Genomic DNA, 24,140 nt, shown 5'->3' with positions numbered 1-24,140 from the left:
AGAAGTGGATGGCTTTAACAAACAGAAATTAATTTTCTCACAGTTTAGTTGGCTAGAAGTCCAAATTCAGAACACCTGCTCTAGGGGAAGGCTTTCTCTGTTGGCTCTGGAGGAAGACCCTTGTCTCTTCAGCTTCTGCTTCCTGGTTTCTTGGAGATCTCCATGTGTCTTGGCATATGTCTTCCCCTGCCTCTGCTTCTCTTTCTTGCTTGTTTAATCTCTTTTATTTCTCAAAAAAGATTGATTTAAAATACACCCAACACTAATTCTATCTCAATAACATAACAAAGATAACTCATTCCCAAATGGGGTTAGAACCACAGGCATAGAAGTTAGGATTTACAACAGTTATTTTTTGGGGACACAATTCAATCCATAACAGTTTGTGTTATCTATTGTTATTCCAGTACCAAGTTGTTTTGATTACTGTAGCTATATAGTATGTTTCAAAATAAAAAATTGAGTCCTCCAGGGTGTCATTCTTGATTATCTATTTTCTCTCACTCCATATCCAATTATTTTGTGGAACAAATATTCATTCAATGCTTATTATACACCAGTCACTCTTCTAAAGCACTGGAAATACAGCATGAATAAAAACAACGTTCCTGTTCTCTTACAATGTAGTTTGGTGGTAGGGGGAGCATAAATAAATGTGTTGATTAGTATTATAAAGAAAATAAATCAGGGAAGAGAGTGAAGAGGGATGCCATTTATATATGGTGTTCAGAGAAGCCTCTCTGAAGTCTCCAATAGGATGTAAACTCCAGGAGGGGACAATTACCTGCCTTGCTCATTACTGCCATTTCCTGTGCTTCCAAAGGTGCATGGCACACAGTAGACTTTCAGTATTAGTTGAATGGATGAATAAGTGATGTGGACCACAGAGGAGCAGTTAAAAATCCACTCAGTTTTTGTTATGTAGGTCATCAAAAGGCATCATTGATCTTAAGTTGTCATGTCACTCCAACGCACCTCTCCTCTTGAAATACCAGAAGAGGAAGCCGTTGTCTTTCATGACGCCAGTAAGTGACGTCAAATCAGAATTGAAAATTGGGAAATTATCACACTTTACTCATTACTACCATCCTCACCTAGGTCAGGGCAGTGTCCGTCCCACATTTGGTAAAAAAGCCGGGGACAAAGGACTCCTCACTACTGCAAAGCTGCAAACCTTCGAGGGCAGTGCTTGGCTTCTGCTTGTCCCAAAGGCATTTAATATATATTTGCTGAATGAACTAGTGAAAGACCAAAAAATAAATCGCGACCCTCCGCAGCATGAGAGCAGCCCCGCTTAGGGTCTGGGTTTACCGGGCGACACACTCTCCCTGGGAAGAGCCATGTGGGTCACGAACTCGGGAACAAGGCCCGCCTTTGAGAGCAAGCGGAACCCTCAACCGGTGTCCTCCGCGTGTGTCAGCTCCGGCGCGACCTGCCCCGCCCATTAGCTGCCTATTGGCTTCTATTGGCTGCCTCATGAAAGACCCGCCCCCTCGGGGGAGGAGAAACGCGGCGATTTCCCCCCCCCCGTCCTCCAACGACCAATCATAAGAAGCCACCTTCGGCTTTGTCCAACGAGAGCGGGCAAGGTCATCCGACCCGCGGAGTTTGATTTTCCCCCAGGACAACTTCTGAGTTCCGGGTACGCGGAGGCAGCGGGCCGATCCCGGAAGGGAGGGCAAGTTCCTGGGGTATCGGGAGGAGGGCAGCCGCGCCTCCCGCGGTGCTACCCCGGCTGAGCGGGGGGCTGCTGGACGATCCCCGGGGACCACATCGTGCCCTGGTTGGGCGTGGGTTCCCGCCTTTGCCCTGGGCGGGCGGCGGACGCCGGGACTAGCACACGCTGGGCTTCGACTGATGATTCGGAGACGGGCCCCTGTAACAGTAGCAGCTCGACGTCTTCGTGGTGACCGGGGCGCTCAGCTGTGGAGTAAGGTGAGCACGGCGACTGTGCTGGCTTTGGAGCGCCCCCGAGGAAGCTTGTGGGCAAAGCGAGGGACACGACCTGGGCACAGGTCACCGCTTGTTACTAATGCGCATCTAAGTCAGGTCCCCTGTCTGGGGTGCAGGTTCCTTTTCTTTCTTTGAGCGGAGAGGGATGGGCGGTGTTGTTGAGGTTTTGAGTCGGGCCCCTGTCTGCTTCAAGGGTCTGCTGAACTCACCCGCTCCTAAGAGTCTCAGCCCTAAGTCTGAAACCTTCCCTGGTAAGTGTCTTATCTACAGTTGAGTTGTTAAGTGTGTTGTTAGGTGCCGTCGGGTCGGTTCCGATTCATAGTGACCCTATAAGGCTGGGTAGAACTGCCCTATAGGGAATCCAAGGAGCAGCTGTTGGATTCGAACTGCCGACCTTTTCACCGCTATGACACCACGACTTCGATTTGTTAATTAGGCTCCTTCGTAGCTTCAAACCCCCTATGGACTTTTAATGCAATTTGACCAATAAATTGAAGTTTCTTTTACAAGCTCTTCCCCTCTTCTTTCCCTCTCCTCTTGACTTCCTTCAAAATAGTGCTGTCCAAGAGAGATTAGTTGATGGAGAAATGTGTAATGAAAGGACTCTTTCGGGTTATTTAGTACATTTTATGTGGCATTTTTTTATTATCTTCAAGACTAATGTTTTCTAATTTTTATTCCGAAGGTATCAAGAAACTGATAATGTGTCCTTGAATTTGCTCCTGCTTTTTTTTTTTTGCTTCATCAATGTCTCTCATATTGAATATCTTAAGAGAGATGCTGGACTACTTTGGTGTTCCCATGGACCAGGTAAAGTCCTTTGATGGACTTGAATGAACCTGCTGTATTTGTTCTTGGGTCTTGTTTTGGTAATGACTGATTTGTAAATATTACATTTTTACTTTTTAATTGTTAGTTCTCTTTAGGTGGAACAAAGGCAAGTTTGCAATAATATAGCCTTGGTATTTTGAATTAAAGAAGGGATAAGATTATTTAAGAACCTTTTTACCTTACACCAATAGATCATATGCCAACAGAAGACACAAAAGAAGCAAAATACAGACATGACCTCCACAGAATTTTATTGACTGCATAGATAAAATATGTTTATAATTATCTAGTGGTTCTATGTAAGATAATCTATAAAAAAGTTTGATATTTGGTTATAGAATGACAACTTAAAGTTCCACTAATTGAGAATAAATCTGAAGGGAAGAGGGTGGTTTATGTCTGAGAATTGTAAGCAAATCCAGTGTGTCTACTTGTTGAGGCTCTAGTACATCCAAAACTATGTGTTTCATCCTGCAGGCAATGGAGAGGAGTAATACATTATTCTTATACTCACGCTGCTTAAAATATATGAGATAAAAGAAATAGAAGATAATTATAATGTAAGACTGAATATAAAAAAGATATAAGTAAATAGTATCGGGGCTTAAAGAATGGGCAAAATTGTTAAAGATAACAAGATTTTGGACAAAAGCAATTTGAAGAATGATAGTGCTGTTATTATAAACAGGCAAGTCAGTGGGAGTAAGGAGATAAGGTGAACCAGAGGTGCTGTTAGAATATATAAATAAAAATAGCCTGCAGCCAGCTGGATAAATGTTCTAGAGTGTAGGAAAGGAAAAAGATTTAGATTTGGGAGTTATCTGCATTATTTTGATAGATGAAGCCATGGAAATTGGTGACATAAAGGAAGATAGAACCCTGTATATCACTGACGCATTTTGAATTCCAGAAATAGTGAGACCGAAGATGACAAGGACTGAGCAACAGTCGAACATTTGCTTGTTATTAAGGAGTACCTTGGTGGTGCAAATGGTTAAGCTCTCGACTACTAGTGAAAGGTTGGTGGTTTGAAACCATCTAGAGGCCCTCAGAAAACAGGTTTGGAGATCTGCTTCTGAAACGTCATGGCCTTGAAAACCCTATGGAGTAGTTCTTCTCTGCACACATGGTGTTGCCATGAGTTGGAAACGACTCAATGGCAACAAACAACAACAGGTTATTGGCTCCTTTTGAAAGTCTCTGTAGGTGGAGGTGGGGATCATATTGCAGCGGTTTGAAGAATGACTGGGAGGAAAGGAAGTGGCATTGGCAATCTTTTTGAAAAGTTTGCTGATGAAAAGAAATTGAGAGGCCATTAACTTGAAGAGGCAGCAGGGTTAAAAAAAATTTTTTTTTCTTTTCAATGCTAACGGTAATATGAACATGATAGTAAACTCTGGGGAAGGAGCTCATAAAAAAAAAAAAAAGACAGGAAGAAATTGAAGATACAAATGAGAGAAAGTGATTGAGCAGTGCTCTGGAGGAGGTAACTGGCAAGGGATCTAAACAAGCCTTGCAAAGGAGAGGGACAGTTCTACCTTAGAGAATGTAACAGAAGTGAGACATGGTGTGGTGAGATCTTGAATGGGGAGAAATGACATTAAAGTATGTCAAATTGAAGTCTTTGGTTTTTTCAATAAGAGCAGAGGCATGGCCGTTTGGTGGTGTTGGGGCCTTCAGAGGCTGGAGTTTGCTTTGGGCGCTGCAGTAGAGAGCATAACATGTATGAAGGGGCTGCAGGATACCTGTGAGGTACCAGATGAAGTCACCGTGGATTAGTAATGTTTCTAAATATTGTCATTTTGTGTTTTTTTTCCTCTAGCTAAGAGTAGTGGGAGTAGTTGATCCATTAGCAATATGGGAATGCTTAGTAACAAAGAATGAACCATTTTTGAGTGGCAATGAGCATATCACTGAATTAACTAACCATAAAATCCATACTTGGTAGAAGTCAGTAAAGTAAAAATGAGGGTGCCGGGCCAGGAAGAGGAAAGAGGTGAAATCATAAGGATGATGAAGATGGCAGTGGCAAAGAAGCAGTGAGAGAACAGGTGTTTGCCAAGTGGGACATTGCAGAGCAAGACATGAATGTGCCATTGAAATTAACCAAGGGTTGGGTGACCATATAGTAGTTCTCACAAGCCTCTAGGCTTGTGGTTCTTAGCAGGGGTGCATCTAGGAATGGTCTGTACAATACCTTATTTTATTTAATTGTGCTTTAGATGAAGGTTTACAGAACAAATTAGTTTCTCATTGAGCAATTAATATATATATTGTTTTGTGACATCGGTTGCCAACGTGGCAACGTGTCAACACTCTCCCCTTCTCAACCTTGGGTTCCCCGTTTCCATTTGTCCAGCTTTCCTGACCCCGCCTGCCTTCTCGTCCTTGCCCCTGGGCTGGTGTGCCCATTTAGTCGCCTATACTTGGTTGAACTATGTATGTTATTATTGTTTGTTTTATAGGCCTGTCTAATCTTTGACTGAAGGGTGAACTTCAGGCGTGACTTCAGTACTGAGTTAAAAATGTGTCTGGGGGCCATACTCTCGGGGTTTCTCCAGTCTCTGTCAGACCAGTAAGTCTGGTCTTTTTTTGTGAGTTAGAATTTTGTTGTACATTTTTCTCTAGCTCTGCCTGAGATGCTCTATTGTGATCCCTGTCAGGGCAGTCCGTGGTGGTAGCGGGGCGCCATCTAGTTGTGCCGGACTCAGTCTGGTGGAGGCTGTGGTAGTTGTGGTCCATTAATCCTTTGGACTAATCTTTCCCTTGTGTCTTTGGATTTCTTCATTCTCCCTTGCTCCAGCCAGGGAGCTCACAAGCTTTTAGGCATGTACACACTTTAAATGTAAATGCTCAGGCCTTGCCTATAGAGATTCTGGTGTTGGCAGGTCTGGGATCTCTGTCCTCTAGAGATCATCATTTGCACTGTCCCAATGGCCACATGTGACTGTAAGCACTTGAAATGTCTGCAGTGAAATCTGCTGTCGGTGTATGAAAAAAAAAAAAAAAAGAAGGTAAAAAATATTGCTTACATGTTGAAATGATATTATATGTATATCAAGTTAAAATATAAAATTATAAAAATTAATTTCACCTGTCTCTTTTCACTTTTCAAATGTGGCTACTAGAAAATTTAACTTACATATGTGCCTTTATTACATTTCTTTGGACGGCACTCCCTGAGGCGATTTTAGCATATCCCTGGTTGAGAGCTACGGCCCTGGAGGATTCCAAGGGATACAAACCTGTCTCTGCCATCAAAGGGTTTACGGTCTAACGGGGTGAGGGCTGGGGGAACCAGCAAATTAAACCCATTGCTGTGGAGCTTTCTTAGTTTGATATTTACAGAAGTAGACTGCCAGACCTTTCTTCTGTGGCACCACTGGGTGTGTTCGAACTACCAACCTTTAGGTTGGTAGTCAAGTGTAAACTGTTTCTGCCACCCAGGGACCCCCATGGGGGAAGAGACAACTGCATATAAACCAAAGCCATGTGTAATTGTGCGCTATATGATATGGTACTCACTGGAACTAGTTTAGGAATTCAGAGCCTATGAAGCTCCTGAGAGTGGAAATAATCAAATTTGTAGAGGAATGTGAGTTGAACATCAAAGACAGATGAAAATTGGATCAGCACTGGGACTAGAGTTAGATTAGGGCCCTCTAAGTGTATGGGTAAATGCACGGCAACCAGGATAATATTGGCCTCTGTTTGAAACAGTGAGGAAAATTGCTTACCCCCCAAAAGCTTAGGTTCCTATAAATGAATGGTGGGAAATTAGTTGCATAGATACAATAGGATCAAGTTGTGGATGACTTTAAAGTGTGATTCAAGAATAAATACGGAATGCATGGAGTATGTTATGGAAATTGGGCTGACAATTGGTGAAAGATTATGAAGCTGGTTGGTGGAATTATTATTCAATTTTAGACTAAAGTGTTTGGATTTGATCAGATACATTCAGAATCTTTACCACTGAAAAGCAGAGGAATGGCATGTCTTCTTTGTGCGGAAGGATTCTATGTGTTGAAGACTCCCAAATCTTTCTTTTTCTCCACTAGTCCTATGGCTTCGATTTTTACCTGCATCATGTGTTCTATACACCAGTGAGTCCCAGCTACAGCTTTCTAATTCCAGTTTTTCCCTGAGTTCCAGAATTGTAAATCCATCTGCTTACTGGATGGGTCCATCACGATGCTAAGAGTAAAAATAATTTATTTGTTGCCTGTGTCTGTTGCTCATGAAAACTTTATCCTTGTTATGTGATCTTAGGAAAAATAAAAAGCCAGATTTTTAATGCTTCTTAAAAGGGAAAAATGCTTTGTTTGTGTTAAAATTTCTGCCAAAAGTGTAGATGTCATGTCTTTTTTTTTTTAATTTTATTGTGCTTTAAGTGACAGTTTACAGAGCAAATTAGTTTCTCATTAAAAAATTTATATACAAATTTTTGTGACATTGGTTGCAGTCCCCACCATGTGTCAGCACTCTCCTCCATTCCCTTTATACCTCACGTTCCCCATGTCCATTCGTCCAGTTTTCCTGTTCCTTCCTGACTTCTTGTGTTTGCTTTTGGTCAGGTGTTGCCCATTTGGTCTCTTATACTTGATTGAACTAAGAAGCACGTTCCTCACGTGTGTATTGTTTATTTTATAGGCCTGTCTAATCTTTGGCTGAAAGGTGGACTTTGGGAGCAGCTTCAGTTCTGATTTAGCAGAGTGTCTGTTGGCCATAGTCTTGGAGGTTCCTCTAGTCTCTGTCAGACTAGTAAGTCTGGTCTTTTGTTGTGAATTTGAATTTTGTTCTATATTTTTCTCACACTCTGTCCAGGACCCTGTACTGTGATCTATATCAGAGTGGTTGGTGGTGGTAGCTGGGGACCATCTTGTTGTTCTGGGATCAGGCTGGTGGAGGCTGTGGTTCATGTGATCCATTAGTCCTTTGAACTAATATTTTCTCTTGTGTCTTTGGTTTTTTGCATTCTTCTTTGCTCCGGATGGGATGGGATCAATAGATATGTCTTAGATGGCCTCTCACAAGCTTTTAAGGCTCCAGATGCTACTCGCCACAGTAGGATGTAGAACAATTTATGAACCATGTTTTGCCAGTTTACCTAGAAGTCCCCTGGTACTATGGTCCCCAGACCTCAGCCCCAGTAACTCAGTCCCTCAAGGTGTTTAGATGTGTCTAGAAAGCTTCTATGACTTTGTCTTGGTCGAGTTGTGCTGACTTCCCCTATATCTTGTGTTCTTTCCCTTCACCAAAGTTAACACTTATGTACTATTTAGTGGTTTCTCCTTCTCACCCCTTCCCTCTCTTGTAACCATCAAAGATTATTTTTTTCTGTGTGTATACCTTTTCTCGAGTGTTTATAATAGTGGTCTTATACAATATTCGCCCTTTTATGGTTGACTTATTTCACTCAGCATGATGCCCTCGAGATTGATCCATGTCGTGAGATGTTTTGAGAACTCATCATTGTTCTTTATTGTTGCATAATCTTTTTTTTTTTTTTTTTTTGGTGGGGGAGTGGTTCTTGTGAGAATAGTTTATGCCAATATGAGAAGCTCAAGCTAATGGACAAAATATTATTCAAGTGATTGTGACATATTTTACTTCCAGTATTTTTTTTAAGAACTGACTTCAAGCAGATATAGTCCACTGTAAATAAACAGCAGTTCTTTGAATTGTATAGGACCTGTTCATTTTCTTCTCCTTCTTTGAAGAAAATACTTTGAGTCCTCCAATTTGTATTTTGTTTTAAAAAATAAATGTTATTGGCCTTTTGCATCTACTTTTTTCCATAGGTATATAGACATGCTAACCAGGATACATTTTAAACAATGTCTTATGTTTAAATAGATTTTGCCAGTTTGGGAAAATAAAGAATATGGATCGGCTCGAAGTATTGTTCGCATTATTGGGAAAATTCTTCCTTTAGAACCTTGTCCAAGGCCTAATTTTGAGGTAAGTCAGTCAACATGCATCATTAAGCACTATACATAAAATAATCCCAGATGCTCATAGGGATACAGGGTAGAGCAATATGGAGAAATGTTTCCTGCCCTCCAAAAACCTATAGTTCACCCCGAGAAACAAGTCACTTCATGTGCTGTTGTGTTTTTTATTTCTTGAAGTAATTACAATCAAAGATGGTCAGGTTCTAAGCAGCAGCTGAACAGCTTATTTTATTCTAGTTTGTGTTTTATAGTAGATGAGATTAACCAGAAGAGAATATTGGTGCATGACTTTTGAATAACATTTTTCCTAGTATTTTTTCTTGCTAATCCATGCATGCTTTTCTACTGAATGTCCATTTTCCTTTTTAGTCTTTTGGATTTTTACCTTGTTTAATTTAGACAGAGTGCACGTCTTCCCCTGACTGTCCTGCAGAAATATGACCTTTTTTTTCTTTTTACTTTAGCTGATCCCAGTCTTCAACTCTGTAGATTCTACTAACCGTGAATCTATAGTTCCATCTTTTGCTGATATTTTGTGTGTGGCAAATGATGACGAAGCCAGCTCTCTCCGATTTCGGTAATTTTGTGTGCTTGTTTTGGGAAGTGGGGTGTAGGGTATAATCTGAATTCTTGCATGTTTTGAAGTTTGGTCATACTGGTGGAACTTTTTCATTTTCCTTGTCTCTGTGCTGTGTCCCACTAATATCTTCCTCATTTCTTCATCCAGTTTTTGTTAGTCCACATTTCAACCTAGTTAGGGAGCACCAGGCCTAGAAGGAATGATATCAAAGGGATATCAGAAGCACTGTGTTCATTTTTAGGAGAAACCCACTTCCTATACGAGATACTAGACTTATTTTGTATCTTTAGCCAAAGCTTATATAGTGCTTACTGTGTACTAGGCAATGATGTTGTATATATTTCAAAAGCTGGATGCTTTACTCCTAGGGAGTACTAACTTTTGTATTAGTATATTTAGATACAGGCTGTAAGCACAGTAAATGATATTATCTCGTATGGCCAGAATATGAACTGTGTCAGTTATTCAAATATTCTGACAATATTTATGTAGTAGATATGGTTTATCTATTTCCAGAACACTAGAATACTTTAAGCTTACCCCTAACGTAGCACTGAATGTTAGACCTTTCAGTACCTTACATAGAATTTCTAAATAAATCAACTTGTACTGTGTTTAAAGCTAATAGGTAGAAAAGTTACAAGATAATTATTTTTGTTTTACAGTTTAAAGCAGTGTTTGTTCATTCCTTTACACCCTGTTTATTGGCCATCTCTGGCACAGTGGTTAAGTGATTAACTGCTAATCTAAAGGCTGGCAGTTGGAATCCACCAGCCACTCCTTGGAAACCCTGTGGGGCAGTTCTCTGTCCTGTAGGGTTGCTATGAGTCAGAACTGCCTTGACAGCCACGGGTTTGTTGGCCATCTATTAAGGGCTGCATTCTGTTCTAGATATTGACAATAGAAAGTAAAGTAGGATGTTGTGCTCACCTTCAGGGGGTCTAGAGATAATCATGGGGAAGTGAGAACTACTCTCATTTTGTTTTGGTATCCATTGCTTTCTGTGAAAGAATTTACTCCTCTTATTGACTGAAAATTTCCCTCCCTCTCTGCTTCCCTCCCTTCATCCATCGCTCCTTCCTTCCATTTCTTCCTTCCTTCTACCCACAGAAATAGCATATGGAAAAATGAAGAAGAGGAGAAAATGGAATTTTTCAGTCCTTTGCAACTAGTTTGTGAGCCACTGTCATCTGATCTAAGACGTAACAAACCGATAAAAAATGATCTACCTGTAAATGATGCCGCAATTAAAAAAATAGCTGCCCTTGAAGATGAGCTAACATTTCTTCGCTCCCAGATTGCTGCAATTGTGGAAATGCAGGAACTGCGAAAAAGCGCACATTCTGGTAAGTCGATGCTGTATGTTTCTTTCAGTTAGTTGATATTCATCTGACGCTTTAGTTAGTGCGATTCTGAATAAGAACATTTGATGCTGATGTGTTTGGCGAATGACATTAAATATAAAAAAAGACTTGTGTATATGAGATTATTGTGTCTGATTTTTATTCAGAATAAATCATGACATTGATAGAGAGGGGGATGCCTTTGGTTTAAAGAGGAGCTAGCTATACTGCTAAAGATTGTATTTTTGTATTAACAAGTCTAAGTAAGCTTTTCTAACTCTTCTGAAAATCATTATAAATTAAAGAGGAAAAATAAAAGTGGTTATTAATTTGAAAGAAAAGAATAGGTTTAAGGTCTCATGTATTTGTAGTTTGAAGGTATCACTGCTACGCATCACCAAATTCAGATGAATGATGTTTTTCAGATAATTCTTTTCTAAGTGTTTAGAGATGTAACTTGTTTTAAACAATACACACATGCATACGTGTACACACACACAACATACACTTATGTATATTGTATACATATATATATGTTTGTGTGTGTATATGTGTGTGTGTATACCTATATATAGATATAAAATTTAAAATGAGATGGGTATTGAGTTCTTTTAACAAAAGATTTGCTTCTAAAGAACTATGTATGAATATGATTGCTAAAAAATAAGTTTTATATAAAATTTATTTATAATATAGACAATATTTTTATAATGTTTACGTATTTATAATATATGCTTATGTGTAAATTATATATTACATTAATGAGTCCCTGGGTGATGCAAATGGTTAACGAGCTTGGCTGTTAATTGAAATGTTAGACGTCTGAGTCCATAGTTATAATCTGATGCACATGGGGTCGCCATGAGTTGGAATCAACTTGACAGTGACTGATAACATATTAATACATAATAATAAAAAATAATACCCACACAGAAGGAGCCCCAGGGGTGCAATGGTTAAGCATTCAGCTGCTAACCAAAAGGTCTGTGGTTGGAACCCGCCAGTGGCTCCACAGGAGAAAAGACCTGCCGACCTGCTCCCATAAAGGCTACAGCCTAGGAAACCCTGTGGGCAAGTTCCACTCTGTCTTATGGAGTCTCTGTGAATCAGAATCAACGCGATGGCAAACAACAGCAACAACATATATATACACACAGACACACACATAACTTTTTCTTGGCAATCTCATTTACAAACAGCCCTTTAGGAGCAATCTGTAGTGAAATGTTAAGTACTCAGCCCTTGCCTAGAATATATATGCTTGCGTGTTTCTCCAGTGTCATCATCCAGTAGATACACCAGCTCGAGTGTTTCTAATTACCAGGTGTTAATCATGTTTTAGCTTTTTTTAAATGGAGGATGAAATTCAGATCGTATGTATTGCTGATAAAGTACTTTCCATTTTCTCTTTAAAATGCACTCCCCTCCCTTTTAAGGGCCTACCTGAGAATTCCTTAATTGGCTTAAAAATGGGTTTATTATTTGGCTTGACTTTCACGGAAATTACTCAGCAGATGGCCACCATGTGATTTTAGCACTACTACAGAAGTTGTTCTTATTTTGGTTCGCATTAGTCCCATATATGAGTTACGTTGGAGAGAATTTTGCATGATTTTCAATAAACTACTTTGTTTTTAGGCCTCTTTGACTTGAATGGTGGGCCTAGTGGTTTGGGCCAAGTGGCATCACCAGAGACTGCTCAGCTGAGGGTTGAAGCCGATCAGTTTTCAAGTGTTGTGCTTCCCTGTCCTCCTCCACCACCGCTTCCTCCTCAGCCTTCTCTCCAGGCCCCACGTTCTCCTACTGTACAGCCAGGATCTAATGTTCGTGAACAGGACAGTTCAGCAACTGAAATGAAAAAACAGCACACAGGTGCCAGTAAAACTAATTACAGCCATCATGCAAAAAACCAGAGAAATAAAGATGTTCCAAATATGTTGGATGTTCTAAAGGAAATGAATCAAGTTAAGCTCCGTGCTATTGAACGGTATGTTGTGGTGAAATAAACTGAAATATTATCAATGATGTTTTAAAAAATTATTGTATTTGTTAAAGTAATATACATCTTTAAAAGAAAATCATATATAATACAAGTCTTCTCTCTTGTTCCTTTTCACCCCCAAATGTTCCTCCCAGAGGTAATCACTTTCGACTTCTTTTAGACTGTCTCATCTCCCTATTTTTGAAAGAGTATACTTCTTTTGCTATTTCTTGATATTTAATTGTATTTGCTTCTCATTTTAGATTAGTGATATGTTCTCTTAGTCGTTTCACCCCTCAACACACACTTGCACACGTACACTGCTTGTTACATCGTCCTGATATAGTTAGATCTCAATCTTCAGTTAAATCATCATTTAGAAATTGCACACATGGTCCCAACTTGATGTTGTAGCACTGGGCCCTGTCAGTGAAATGGTGACTCTGTTACCATGGCTGCAGAAACAACTAAAAGGCCAGGTAGACTCTGTACCCTCCAGCCCCCTATTCTCATGTGCCCCAACAACTAACCTTGTTTTATATGTCATTGAGAATCAGATGAGAATTCCCACATCTTTACACTGACAATGTTACTACTCGTGCTTTCTGACTTCTGTCTTCGTACTGTGGATGAGGTGTCCTGTTCATGTCCAGGCTCCCTCCTTGCCCTCTTCTCGAGATTCCTCTTCTCTCTTCTCAAGGATTTTACTTAAAATTATCCCTTCTCTCTCACATTGTCAGTCTTTCTTTCTTTACTTTATTGTTCTCCACACCTGAGCATTTCCCATCTTCAAATCCTGTATACCTTCAGCTATTGTTCTGTTTCTCTGTACTTCTTTCTGATGTCAGTTCTCAAAGTCTTCTGTAGTTTGTTTCCATTTCTCCCTGTCCTCTTCTACCCACTGTAATTTGATTTCTGTCTCCATCACTCCAATGAAAACTGCTTATCAAGCTCACCAGTGACATCCACGTAGCTCAATGGTCCGTTCTCTTTTCTCACCTTACTTGACCTTGGCGGCATTTGATATAGTTTATGGCTCTCTCCTCCTTGGAATCTTTTTTCACTTGACGTCTGGGAAACCACACTCTTGGTTTTCCTTTTACCTCACTGGCCACTCCTTCTGCTATCTCTCTCCTGAACCGGGCCCCTAAATGTTGGAGTACCCTAGCTCAGCCCTTGGCCCTCTTCTCTTCTCCATCCACATTATTTCCTTTGGGGTTCTCATTTAGTCTTATGACTTTAAATACCAGCCATATGCTAATGACTGTCATATTTATTTTTCTAGCCCTGACCTCCTCTTAGCCCCAAGTGCATATATTCAGATGCCTACCTGACATCTTCACTTACCTGTCTCATTCTTATGTTTCAGAACTCTTTGTTCTTCCCTGTCCCCTTCCTTCATCTTTGAAAACCTGTCCTTCCCCACATCCTTTTCCACTGCTACCCCCTAGTCTAAGCCTCCATCTTATCTAGCTTGGGCTTCTGTACTAGCCAATCTCTCTGTTTTTATTTTTGCCTCCTTATCTATCCTTCATATGGTGACTACCAAAACAAACAAAGAAACAAAACTACACCTGCTGCTGTCGAGTCTATTCTGACTCACAGTGACTCTATAGGACAGAGTAGAGCTGCCCCACAGGTTTTCCAAGGAGAGCCTGGTGGATTCAAATTGCCGGCCTTTTGGTTAGCACCCGTAGCTCTTAACTGCTATGCCACCAGGGTTTCCACGGTGATCCCTTAAAAATTGAAGTCAGGTCATGCCACTCCCCTGTCTGACACCCTCACTGGTTTTCCATTCTGCTTAGAATGAAATCCAGACCTCTTGCTGTGGCCAGTAAGTCTCTCTGTGCTCCAGTCCCTGCCTCTCTGCCTGACCTTTTCTCATCCTGATCCCCATTTTCCTCCCTGCACTCCAGCTGTATTTGTTTCTCCTTTTTCTTTCCTCACACATGCAGGCCCCTTCCTGATGCAGCCACAAGGTATTTACACTAAAACAGACGCCTTCCTGCCATTCACGTTTCACTCAGATATCACCTCCTTAAAGAGGCTTTTTCTGATCATCTCATCTAAAATGCTTTCATTGCTAGTCATTGTCACATTCCTCTTTTATTTTATTCTCAGCTCTTGTCACTATCCAAAATTATCTCTCGTTTACTCACTTATTAATAATATCCTGCCACTGGAATGTTCCATGGGAACAGGATACTGCTAGATCCCCACAGGGTAAAACGGAGCATGGTATATTAGTAGGCATTCAATGAGGGCCGAGTGAATGAATGACCAAACGAATGGATTATTATCTTGATAGCTTTCTTCTTATGAATTCTATAGTGCTTTTAAAAGTTGTTAAATATTTCTGTAAGTTGTTCTACCTCCTGGATATTTAACGCAGTGATTTTTGCAAACCCTAGGTCATAACAAGGTTATGGGAGGGCACTGCCCACATGGTTTCTTGGTGTTCTGATTCTTAATTCATTGTGCCCTCCAGGTTCTTAATTCCATGGCAAAGAATTTCAACCTCTTGCAAACTAATTAGATTGTAATGTATTATGTTTATATTCCTGCTATATTTATTAACAAAGAGCTTAAGCTGTATCAAAGTTTTAATTTATTCAATTTTTTAAAAAACAGGTCACCTGGAGGTAGACCCGTTCATAAGAGGAAAAGACAAAATTCACAATGGGACCCAGTGTCTTTAATATCTCATGCACTTAAGCAGAAATTTGCATTCCGAGAAGATGATTCCTTTGAGAAAGAAAATAGGTCTTGGGAGTCTTCTCCATTTTCTAGTCCAGAAACTTCAAGGGTGAGCTATAATGTAAAATTAATTTTCAAGCCTATTGTTTATATTGTTTAGAATAGATCTTTGACTTCAAGTCCTTTTGAAGTAATTAGGCAGAGTGGACTATCCAGTTGTTGACTGCTAATGTTTTTGTTACCTTTTATGTGCTCACCTGAGCTCTGAGCCTTTGAGGAGGCCTTTTGACATAAAACACTTGATTTGAAAAATACTGGTGCATAAGTTTCTAGTGGTTTAGCTTAGGTACTTACTTCACGTTGTTGCCTGCAATATGAACAGGGTGTCTAAAATTTTGAGAGGACCAGGGAGGAATGGTGTTATAGATTCAGCCTAGCCACAGTTAAATACGAATACTCCAACATTTTTCTCAGTCAAACATAAAGACTTTGGATTATTTGGTTAAACAGAGTGTTAACTGTGCTTTTAAAAAAGCAAATGAGGTCATAATTATCTTTAATGACAAAGCTTGTTAGATGCCTGAAAGGACACACATTGTATTTCAAACATTTGATCGTTGAGATTGCTCCTTACTTGTAGTCTCTTCTCTTTAATTTAGACATAATTCCAATTCGGGGGGTAGTTGTCCCATTTTAAAATATAGTTGAGGTAGTACATAAGCTTAAGCCATGAGAAAGAGAGGAGTATGGAAGAATGGCCATTGAGGAAGAAGGACAGTGTCTAATGGCAGGAAGACAGCACTGAAGAGTGACAGAGGTGTCAGCAGAAAAACTAAAATGCAGGCAGTGACTCAAAGAGCATAACAGGGTGCGGGAAAGTGTCCTACTCACGTTAGTATTCCCTGTGGTTAATATTGTGTGTGTGTGTGTGTGTGTGTGTGTGTGTGTATACATACGCTGTACAGAGTACAATACCTGGTATTTATCATGTTGACTTAGAAACTCAGTCTTCTCATTCTATTTAAGAAGGCAAAAAATTGTTTAGTTTAGAACTATCACCATAAAAATGAAAGTGTGTCTAAAATAGAAGTTTAACACTTACATAGAAATTTATAACTTGCAAAGTACTTTTTTACATATTTAATCTTCACAGCAATATCCAAAAAAAATCTAGGTGAATATTACTTGTTTTATACCTGAGATGAACTTTATCATGCTTAGGTAACCTGCCCATAATCCCACATCTAAGCAGAGACTAGAGTTTGACTTATTAAAATTCTAGGATGCTTGAAAAGCTTCAAGTATCTAAGACATTCGCTGAGGTGGAAGCACTGTATAACCCAGTGATAATAGATAAATGAGGTATTGCTGTGTTGTCTTATACTGTTCTCTGTTTGATCAATGACTCTTAGCATTTGCTCTCCAACCTACTACGAGCATTTTAGAGAAAGAGTCCTCTCTTTTTGCGTACTTTATAGCCCTTAGCTTAGGGCCGGACACTTTGTAACTGGGTGCCATTAGTCGATTCTGACTCATGGCGACCCCATGTGATGGAGTAGATCTGCCGCGTAGGGTTTTCTAGGCTGTAATCTGTATGGAGGGAAACCCTGTAGCACAGTGGTTAAGTGCTACCGCTGCTAACTAAGAGGTTGGTAGTTTGAATCCACCAGGTGCTCCTTGGAAACTCTATGGGGCAGTTTTACTCTGACCTATGGGGTCGCTATGAGTTGGAATCGACTTCACGGGAATGGGTTTGGTTTTTGGTTTTAATCTGTATGGGAGCAGATCGCCAGGTCTTTTCTCCCACAGAACCACTGGGTGATTTTGAACTGCCAGCCTTTCGGTTAGCAGCTGAGCATTGAACAGTTGTGCCCTAGGGACTGAAGTTATAGTCAGCTGGGAGCTCTGTCTGTAGTGCTGAGATTGTCTTGCTCACTTTTGTGTCCTTAGCTCTGAGCACATAGCCAACTCTCAAAGGGACCTCAAAGGGTCATCTGGTGCTTGTCTTGCCATGAAGTATTTTTTACATTAATTTGTGTGTTTAACATTTGTTTTATTTCAGTTTGGACATCATGCTTCGTATTCAGGACAGTGAAGGAAACGAAGAACTGATAAACACAGAAGTTGTTGACCAAGTTATCAACAATGAGAGCCGGGTGTACACTTAGAAAGATTGTGGACATATACTGGCGTGTTTTTTTGCTACATTTAAAGGATCTTGTCCTCTGTGGACAGTTAAATGAAGTCTCTGCACTGGGATACATTAGTATGGAGGTTTTGACTCTTTAGAATACTTGTCTCTGTTTTTGGAAGATCCCTGGCTACTTATGGTAGTTAGGCGTATGGACTTTTAAAAAATCTAGGTTAATATTATTTAAAGCTGAATATGCACATGGAATGATTTTCCTAAGAGCTGAATATTAAATGACTTAATGTTTTTCATTAGAGAACAATAGGGTATCAGAAACCATTTTAATGAATTAAAGAATTAATGAAAACTAAGTCTGTCTTGTACTGCTCAGAAATGATAGGATGTTTAGATTCTTTAGCAATTTCTTAAAGCAATTGTGACCTCCTAATTTAAGAGGCTTTATGTCTTTTAAAAATTGGTAGCTTTTTCGGCTTCAAGCAACTTGGAGATTTTCAAAGAAGCTAAAATTATAATTTCTTTATTAAAATAGTCATAATTTGAATCACATAGGTTAAGCCTCCTAAAAATTCTTCCTGAGATGTTAAAGGTTCTTATTTGTAGAAACCGATTTTGCCTGTTAAATGCTAGAAGTAGAAGTATTTAAAGAATCTTCTTCTTGACCAATTTTGTCTACACTCGTGATATAAATATATATGCATATCATTATTTTTGTAAATAATAATAGTAGCATGTAAAATAAATGTGTCTTTTGAACTTGGCTGTGTTTGGTTGCAATTGAAATTCATGTTTGCTCTGTACTATTTAATTCATAAAGTCTGAATTTTTTGAGAGTTCTGTAGGTAGTTTCTTGGGTTATACAAGTGAAAAACACATAAGTTCGGAATAGATATTCTCTTTCCCTCTTTCATATTCTAACGTGATACTGAAATTTTCATGTTTCCCTAGACCCATTAGCCTTTGCACTGACTGGTCTGGGAGGTTAAGTAACCATTTTAATCGACTCGGCACGCACCCATTTTGCCAGTCTCTGCCCTTTCATAAAAACCCAGGTTGCCCACAGGTTTCCTGTTGCTGTGGCAGAGGGTTGGTTGCCTGGCCCAGCTCCATTTCTCTCCTCTCTCTCTGGCCACCTTCCAGTTAGGGGTGGGCATGTAGCAGCCATGTTGTGACCACGAGGAAAAGGGCTTTGAATCATACAGAGCTGTGAACCGTGACCTGACGGAGCCTCTGAAGCAACGCCAGCAAGAGCTCTCTCCAGACTTAAATGAGAAACATACCTTGTGGATTTTCTGTTGCTTGCAGCCCAAAGCATTCATAATATAACCAATATAGTATTGTAGTTTTTATGACTGCGTATTTTTCCTACTGTGGTTGTTTTCAGATACTTCTTATCCTGTTGTTGTTAGGTGCCGTCAAGTCAGTTCCAACTCATAGTGACCCTATGTACCACAGAACAAAACACTGCCCAGTCCCGCGCCATCCTCACATTGTTATGCTTGAGCCCATGGTTGCAGCCACTGTATCAATGCATCTCATTGAGGGTCTTCTTCTTTTCCACAGACCCTGTACTTTACCAAGGATGATGTCCTTCTCCAGGGACTGATCCCTCCTGACATGTCCCAAGTATGTATCCTACTGCAATACTTTGTTCTGGTGATTGTTCCTACCCCTTGTATGCGTTCCCCTCATCTTGTCTTTCCTCATCTTTCATTGTCTTTGGAAGAATTTTTTTCTCCTGAAACAACTGCTTTTTAGGGGTCTGACCTCCAAGGTAGTCTTGCATTTTCAGTTGTCTTTTTAAATTCTGTATACAAAAATGTGTAACCAAACCTGCCCCGCCCCTCCCAGTAGAAACCTTTGGAAGATACCATTCTGTGCTGAGAGAAGTGTGTTTCTTGACAAACAGCAAGTTGATATTTGGGCGGGGGGGGGGGCGGCTATTCTTTTTTTCTTTTGTACTACAGAATAAATTTCTTGCCTCTCAAAAGTACATTTCGGCGCCATTATGCACTGGGACTGAGTTGACCTTGGGCTCGCCTCTGTTTAGAAGTATGACTCCTGCTGTCCTGGGAGACATGACTACATGCCCTAAAATTCCCTACAAGAAGCCTCCAAATGGCCTAAGCTGGGGCATCTGATGACTGCTGTTCCTACTGTAGAGTCCTGAGGGATGGGGATTCAGTTTAAGTCCCCATCGTGAACCTCATACCTAAATCCTCTTCAAAAAACTTGGTGCAGAACCGGGCAGCATTACGTTCTATTGTACATAAGGTCACCATGACTCGACAGCAACTAACAAAAACATTTATAAAATTTATGTTTGGTTACTTTTTAAACTTGTCTAAATATACCACGAATGCTGAAACTGTTTCTCTTCTTGCAAGTTATATATGTGAGTTTATTTTTCCTGACTCTAAAACGTTAATTCTCACACTCGCCCTAGAAGACTCCCTCCCCTCTTCTCCATCTCCCTCAGATGCCCTAGTTAATCCCTATAAAGCTAATAAGGCATCAGGGCAAAGGCATTTGACAAAGCATTCTAATACTATTTTGTATTTGGAAAAATTAAAAAAATTGGCTTTATAATACGACTTTAGAAGGCTAATGCCGTTCTAAATCTTGACTGGTGGAGCCAGGTAGGTGATAGCAGTGGTTTTCAAGGGAAGGAGGTGGGGCGCGACTTCCCAGCAGTGTAGCAGAATCTGAAGGGGCCCCCAAGTTGAAAACAGTGGTTTCTTTTGGTGGCATGGCACTATTATGGGGTGGGAGTATCAACAGGTCTAACTTTTACCGTAAGAATATATTTGTGCTTTAATTATGAAATCTAAACAATTAGATTGGAAGAAAACTAGCCATTTACATGGAGGATAATTTAGAGGGTAGCAAGGGGGAAAGAGGATTTTAAACCAGTTTTTCTGGGTATTAGGCACGGACTCACGTCTGATTGGAGAGGTTAAGAATACAATTGGATTTGTTTTCAGTTACTGGAAAAAAAAAAAAGGGTTGTGGGAGTAAAGTGTAAGATTTTTATATCACACTAAAATCTATTTGCAGGTTGTGGTCCCCACCTCCAACTTTAAAAATGCAAACATTTTAAAGAAGATAGAATAAAGAACTAACCTGGTAAAAGAATGATAGGGCCTTTCAAGTGGGAGATACAGCAGTTGGCACTGGAATTTCTGGACAATTAGTACTACTCAAGAGTCCCTGAGTGGCACAGACAGTTAAGGACTTGACTACTAACCAAAATGTTGGCTGTTTGAACCCACCCAGAGGTACCTCAGAAGAAAGGCCTGGCGATCTGCTTCTGAAAGGTCACAGCCTTGAAAATCCCATAGAGCAGTTTTACTCTGCGCACATGGGGTTGGCCATGAGTTGGAACCAACTCTATGACAACTACCACCAATGACAAGCTACCTGCAGTGTACGGCAGGCTCTGTACCATAAGGCGAGTTATTATATCTACTTTAGTAGGGCCTGCAACAGTTTTGGAACACATGCCCTCCAATGGACTGTGATGCCACCACCACGATCCCTTTTCAAAACGGACAAGTCTGGAAATTGCCCTTGGCTGAAGAAGACTGACTTGCTCAAGGTCATGTCGCCTCCCTCCACAGTGTTCGGTGAATGTGAAGGTAAAGACCCAGAACCCTCAGAGCAATGGGAGACAACTTGGAAGGGCCGTCCTGACTTCAGAGTGCCCTTTGGGATCCGCTGAGGCACTTGATGGAAAGGCATCACAGCCCAACTTCTCCCTCTATCCAGTTTCTCACAACCGGTAAATGACAGACCTGGGATTTGAACCCAACTCAAGGAGCCCTGGTGAAGCCGTGGTTAAGCATTGGCTGCTAGCCAAAGGTTGGCGGTTTGAACCCACCAGCTGCTCTGCCAGAGAAAAATGTGGCAATCTGCTTCCATAAAGATTATAGCCTTGGACACTACGCGGCAGTCCTACTCTGTTCTACTGCCCATTTTATAAATTTGTTTATCTGTTTATTTAGACTTTGCCTTATTTCAGAAAGTATTTAAGGCAGCTTACAAGGATATGTACCAACAACAACAACAAAGCCCACAGCAAAATAAGGTTAACAAGAAACTGAAAGAAAAATCTTCAGGCTGCAGTTTCCTGTACTTGCCACAAGAGAGCAGTATAACACCTATGAACTCCTAGGCTGATGTTAACTGCTAACCTGTTATCGCATTTGGGTGTCAGTTTTTTAGAAGTTACAGAGACTACAGTAAGGTTAGAAGGTTAGATTTAGTATTAATTGCAAAAGCAACTTATTTTAAAGGGAATTTATGAGTTATAAATGGCACATTCGTGGTAGATTTGAGATTGTCATGTCATCAGGCTAATCCAACTCTTTCCAACCAATAATAAATATTGTATAAATTCAACAATAAAAGCAAGGGATAAAAAAATCCCGAAACAAACCCATTGCCATCGAGTCAGTTCCAACTCCCAGTGACCCTACAGGACAGAGTAGAACCGTCCCATAGAGTTTCCAAGGAGCGCCTGGTGGCTTCAAACTGCCAACCCTTTGGTTATCAGCCGTAGCGCTTAACCACTGCGCCACTGGGTTTCCAAGCAAAGGATAAAATATGGCTTAATTGTTAAAGATTCTCAAAAATTCTGCAGGTTGAATACAGCTATTTATTTCACTACTAGGAAAAATACGACTTATTTCAAGTAACATGGTTGCAACTTTTGCTTTTATTCTAGGCAAGATTGGTTTCTTTCTGTGTGGAAGTGGTAGAATTTTTAATAGGGAAGGGCCTGATGACAGGCTTTTGAAAAAAATTAGCCACTGAAAACCTATGGAACACAGTTCTTCTCTGACACCTACGGGGTGGTTGTGAGTCGGAATCAACTCCATGGCAACTAGTTAGAACTCAAATATGTAAATCACTCTTTCTGAAGGTGCTGCAGTTTTTAAAAAGATTTCTGACACAGCCTTTGGGAACATGCCTTCGGAACAGTGGCCCCTGCCACGTTTCCTCTCCTTTCATGTTAGCCCAGCATCTTCCCACAGTTGAGTGTCCAAAGCTAATCTGACAGAAGTATTAGCAATTTCATGCCTGTCTACTGGGGCACGGTATTATGGTATGTGGCCCAGGATCCAGTGTCAGGGATTATCTCCTGAGTCTGAACACTCTCTGTCTCACATGGCTTCAGTCTTGAACTGGGGTTCTGCTTTGTTCCCCTCACTAAGGACCGTGTTCCCCTCTGGTTTTCAGCCTTGCCTGCACAGCTGGTAGCTAGGAGGCCTGAGCTATGCCTACTTATGCCAGCCCTTTTCCCTGGAAACCAGATCATGCTTTCTGCCCTTCATGGTCCTGCTGCCTATGGTCAGTGATGATGAGAATTAATCATAACAGCTAAATTCACTGAACACTTAATACATGCTAGCCACTGCATTGGGCACTTCACAAACATATGTTTGTTAACTGAAATGACCCTATAATAACCTTAGGAGGCAGGCGCGGTCATGTTCTCTTTTTACAGATGAGGAAACTGGGGAACAGAGAGGTTAATTACCTTGCCCAAGCTCAGACCAGTGATAAGTGGCTGAGCCAGAACTCAAACTCAGGCAGTCTGGCCCCAGAGTCTGAGGTCTTAACTGACAAGCCAGCTCCTCCTTGTGAATACCACCACTTCCTCATCGAACTTCAAAAGTGGACACCTGTGCTCCAGAAACAACCTGTACTCACAAATGTGATAGGAAACAGACTGGATGTAAGCTTATTTAAAGTCACATCTATTATTTAGTGAGAGACTTTATCCAAAAGCATAAAGTATAACAAAAGTAAATGGCTCAAATGTATACAGTTAGAAGGTTTCAGAGGAACCCTGGTGGCACAGTGGCCAATGCACTTGACTACAAACCAGAAGGTCAGCAGTTCGAACCACCAGCTGCTCTGCAAGAGAAGGATGTGGCAGTCTGCTTCCTTAAAGGTTTACAGCCTTGGGAACTTTATGAGGCAGTTCTACTCTGTCCTGTAGGGTCACTCTGAGTCGGAATAGACTCAATAGCAGTGGATTTTGTGTGTGTGTGTGGGGGGGGGGTGTAGAAAATTTCAGAGCTGGAATTTAAATTCAGGGCTGCTCAAGACCCAGGGTGGTTGTGCTTAGTCTCTGTGGCCCATGTTTGGAGCAGATGGCCTCTAGAAGGCCATGCCTGCTCTGCCAGGTGGGTCGACTCGGAACCGCTGACTGCCTGAACCATTCACAGGACAGTGCGGCCATCGGCCCTGAACAGGACCGACAGCCGGCCCTTGCAGCCCTGGTTAATACTGACTGACCACACTGTTCCCCTTGGTCAGAAGGTCTCTGCTCAGCCGAGATATTTGTCCCTTCCTGCCAGGTCTGTGTCCCAGCTCGTGTCACAGCAGAGCCTGCCCAAGAATTGCCTTAGAGCCTTTGTAAAAATACTTCAGTGGGAGTAATGGCTTCTCCTTTGAGGATGAATTGGATTTTTGGAATGAGTGTATGACCCAGAGGGGTAATATTATGATCAGTCCCAAACGAGGTATGACTTTCAAGTAATTTAAGTACTTTTCTTGTGAGGGTTGTAATCTGGCACAGATGCCTTTCCTAATGGCTAGTTCCAAAAATTTTTTGAGCAATAGCTACATTGGCTGCATT

The 24,140-nt window shown here is 40.8% G+C and overlaps 1 protein-coding gene across 1 annotated transcript; it reads left to right on the top strand.

Moving 5' to 3' along the window:
* The first annotated feature begins 1,607 nt into the window (after positions 1 to 1,607).
* On the top strand, positions 1,608 to 17,950 carry MTFR2 (mitochondrial fission regulator 2). Its single transcript, XM_049875642.1, has 8 exons — positions 1,608 to 1,935; positions 2,639 to 2,763; positions 8,644 to 8,748; positions 9,206 to 9,318; positions 10,432 to 10,667; positions 12,303 to 12,651; positions 15,277 to 15,451; positions 17,405 to 17,950. Exons 2-8 carry the CDS (start codon positions 2,701 to 2,703, stop codon positions 17,435 to 17,437), a joined length of 1,074 nt encoding a protein of 357 aa, XP_049731599.1. The 5' UTR covers positions 1,608 to 1,935; positions 2,639 to 2,700; the 3' UTR covers positions 17,438 to 17,950.
* Positions 17,951 to 24,140: the final 6,190 nt, after the last annotated feature.

The sequence above is a fragment of the Elephas maximus genome, chromosome 1 (assembly GCF_024166365.1).
Source record: "Elephas maximus indicus isolate mEleMax1 chromosome 1, mEleMax1 primary haplotype, whole genome shotgun sequence".
In the NCBI taxonomy this organism is placed as follows: Eukaryota; Metazoa; Chordata; class Mammalia; order Proboscidea; family Elephantidae; genus Elephas; species Elephas maximus.
The sequence above is the reverse complement of the archived record's forward strand: the minus strand, read 5'-3'. Positions and strand labels throughout refer to the sequence as shown.

Coding starts and splice junctions, on each gene's coding strand:
- MTFR2 (XM_049875642.1), top strand. CDS start 2,701: ATGTCTCTCATATTGAATATCTTAAGAGAGATGCTGGACTACTTTGGT. Junction 10,668..12,302: donor GCGAAAAAGCGCACATTCTG/GTAAGTCGATGC, acceptor CTTTGTTTTTAG/GCCTCTTTGACTTGAATGGT. Junction 12,652..15,276: donor AAGCTCCGTGCTATTGAACG/GTATGTTGTGGT, acceptor TTTAAAAAACAG/GTCACCTGGAGGTAGACCCG.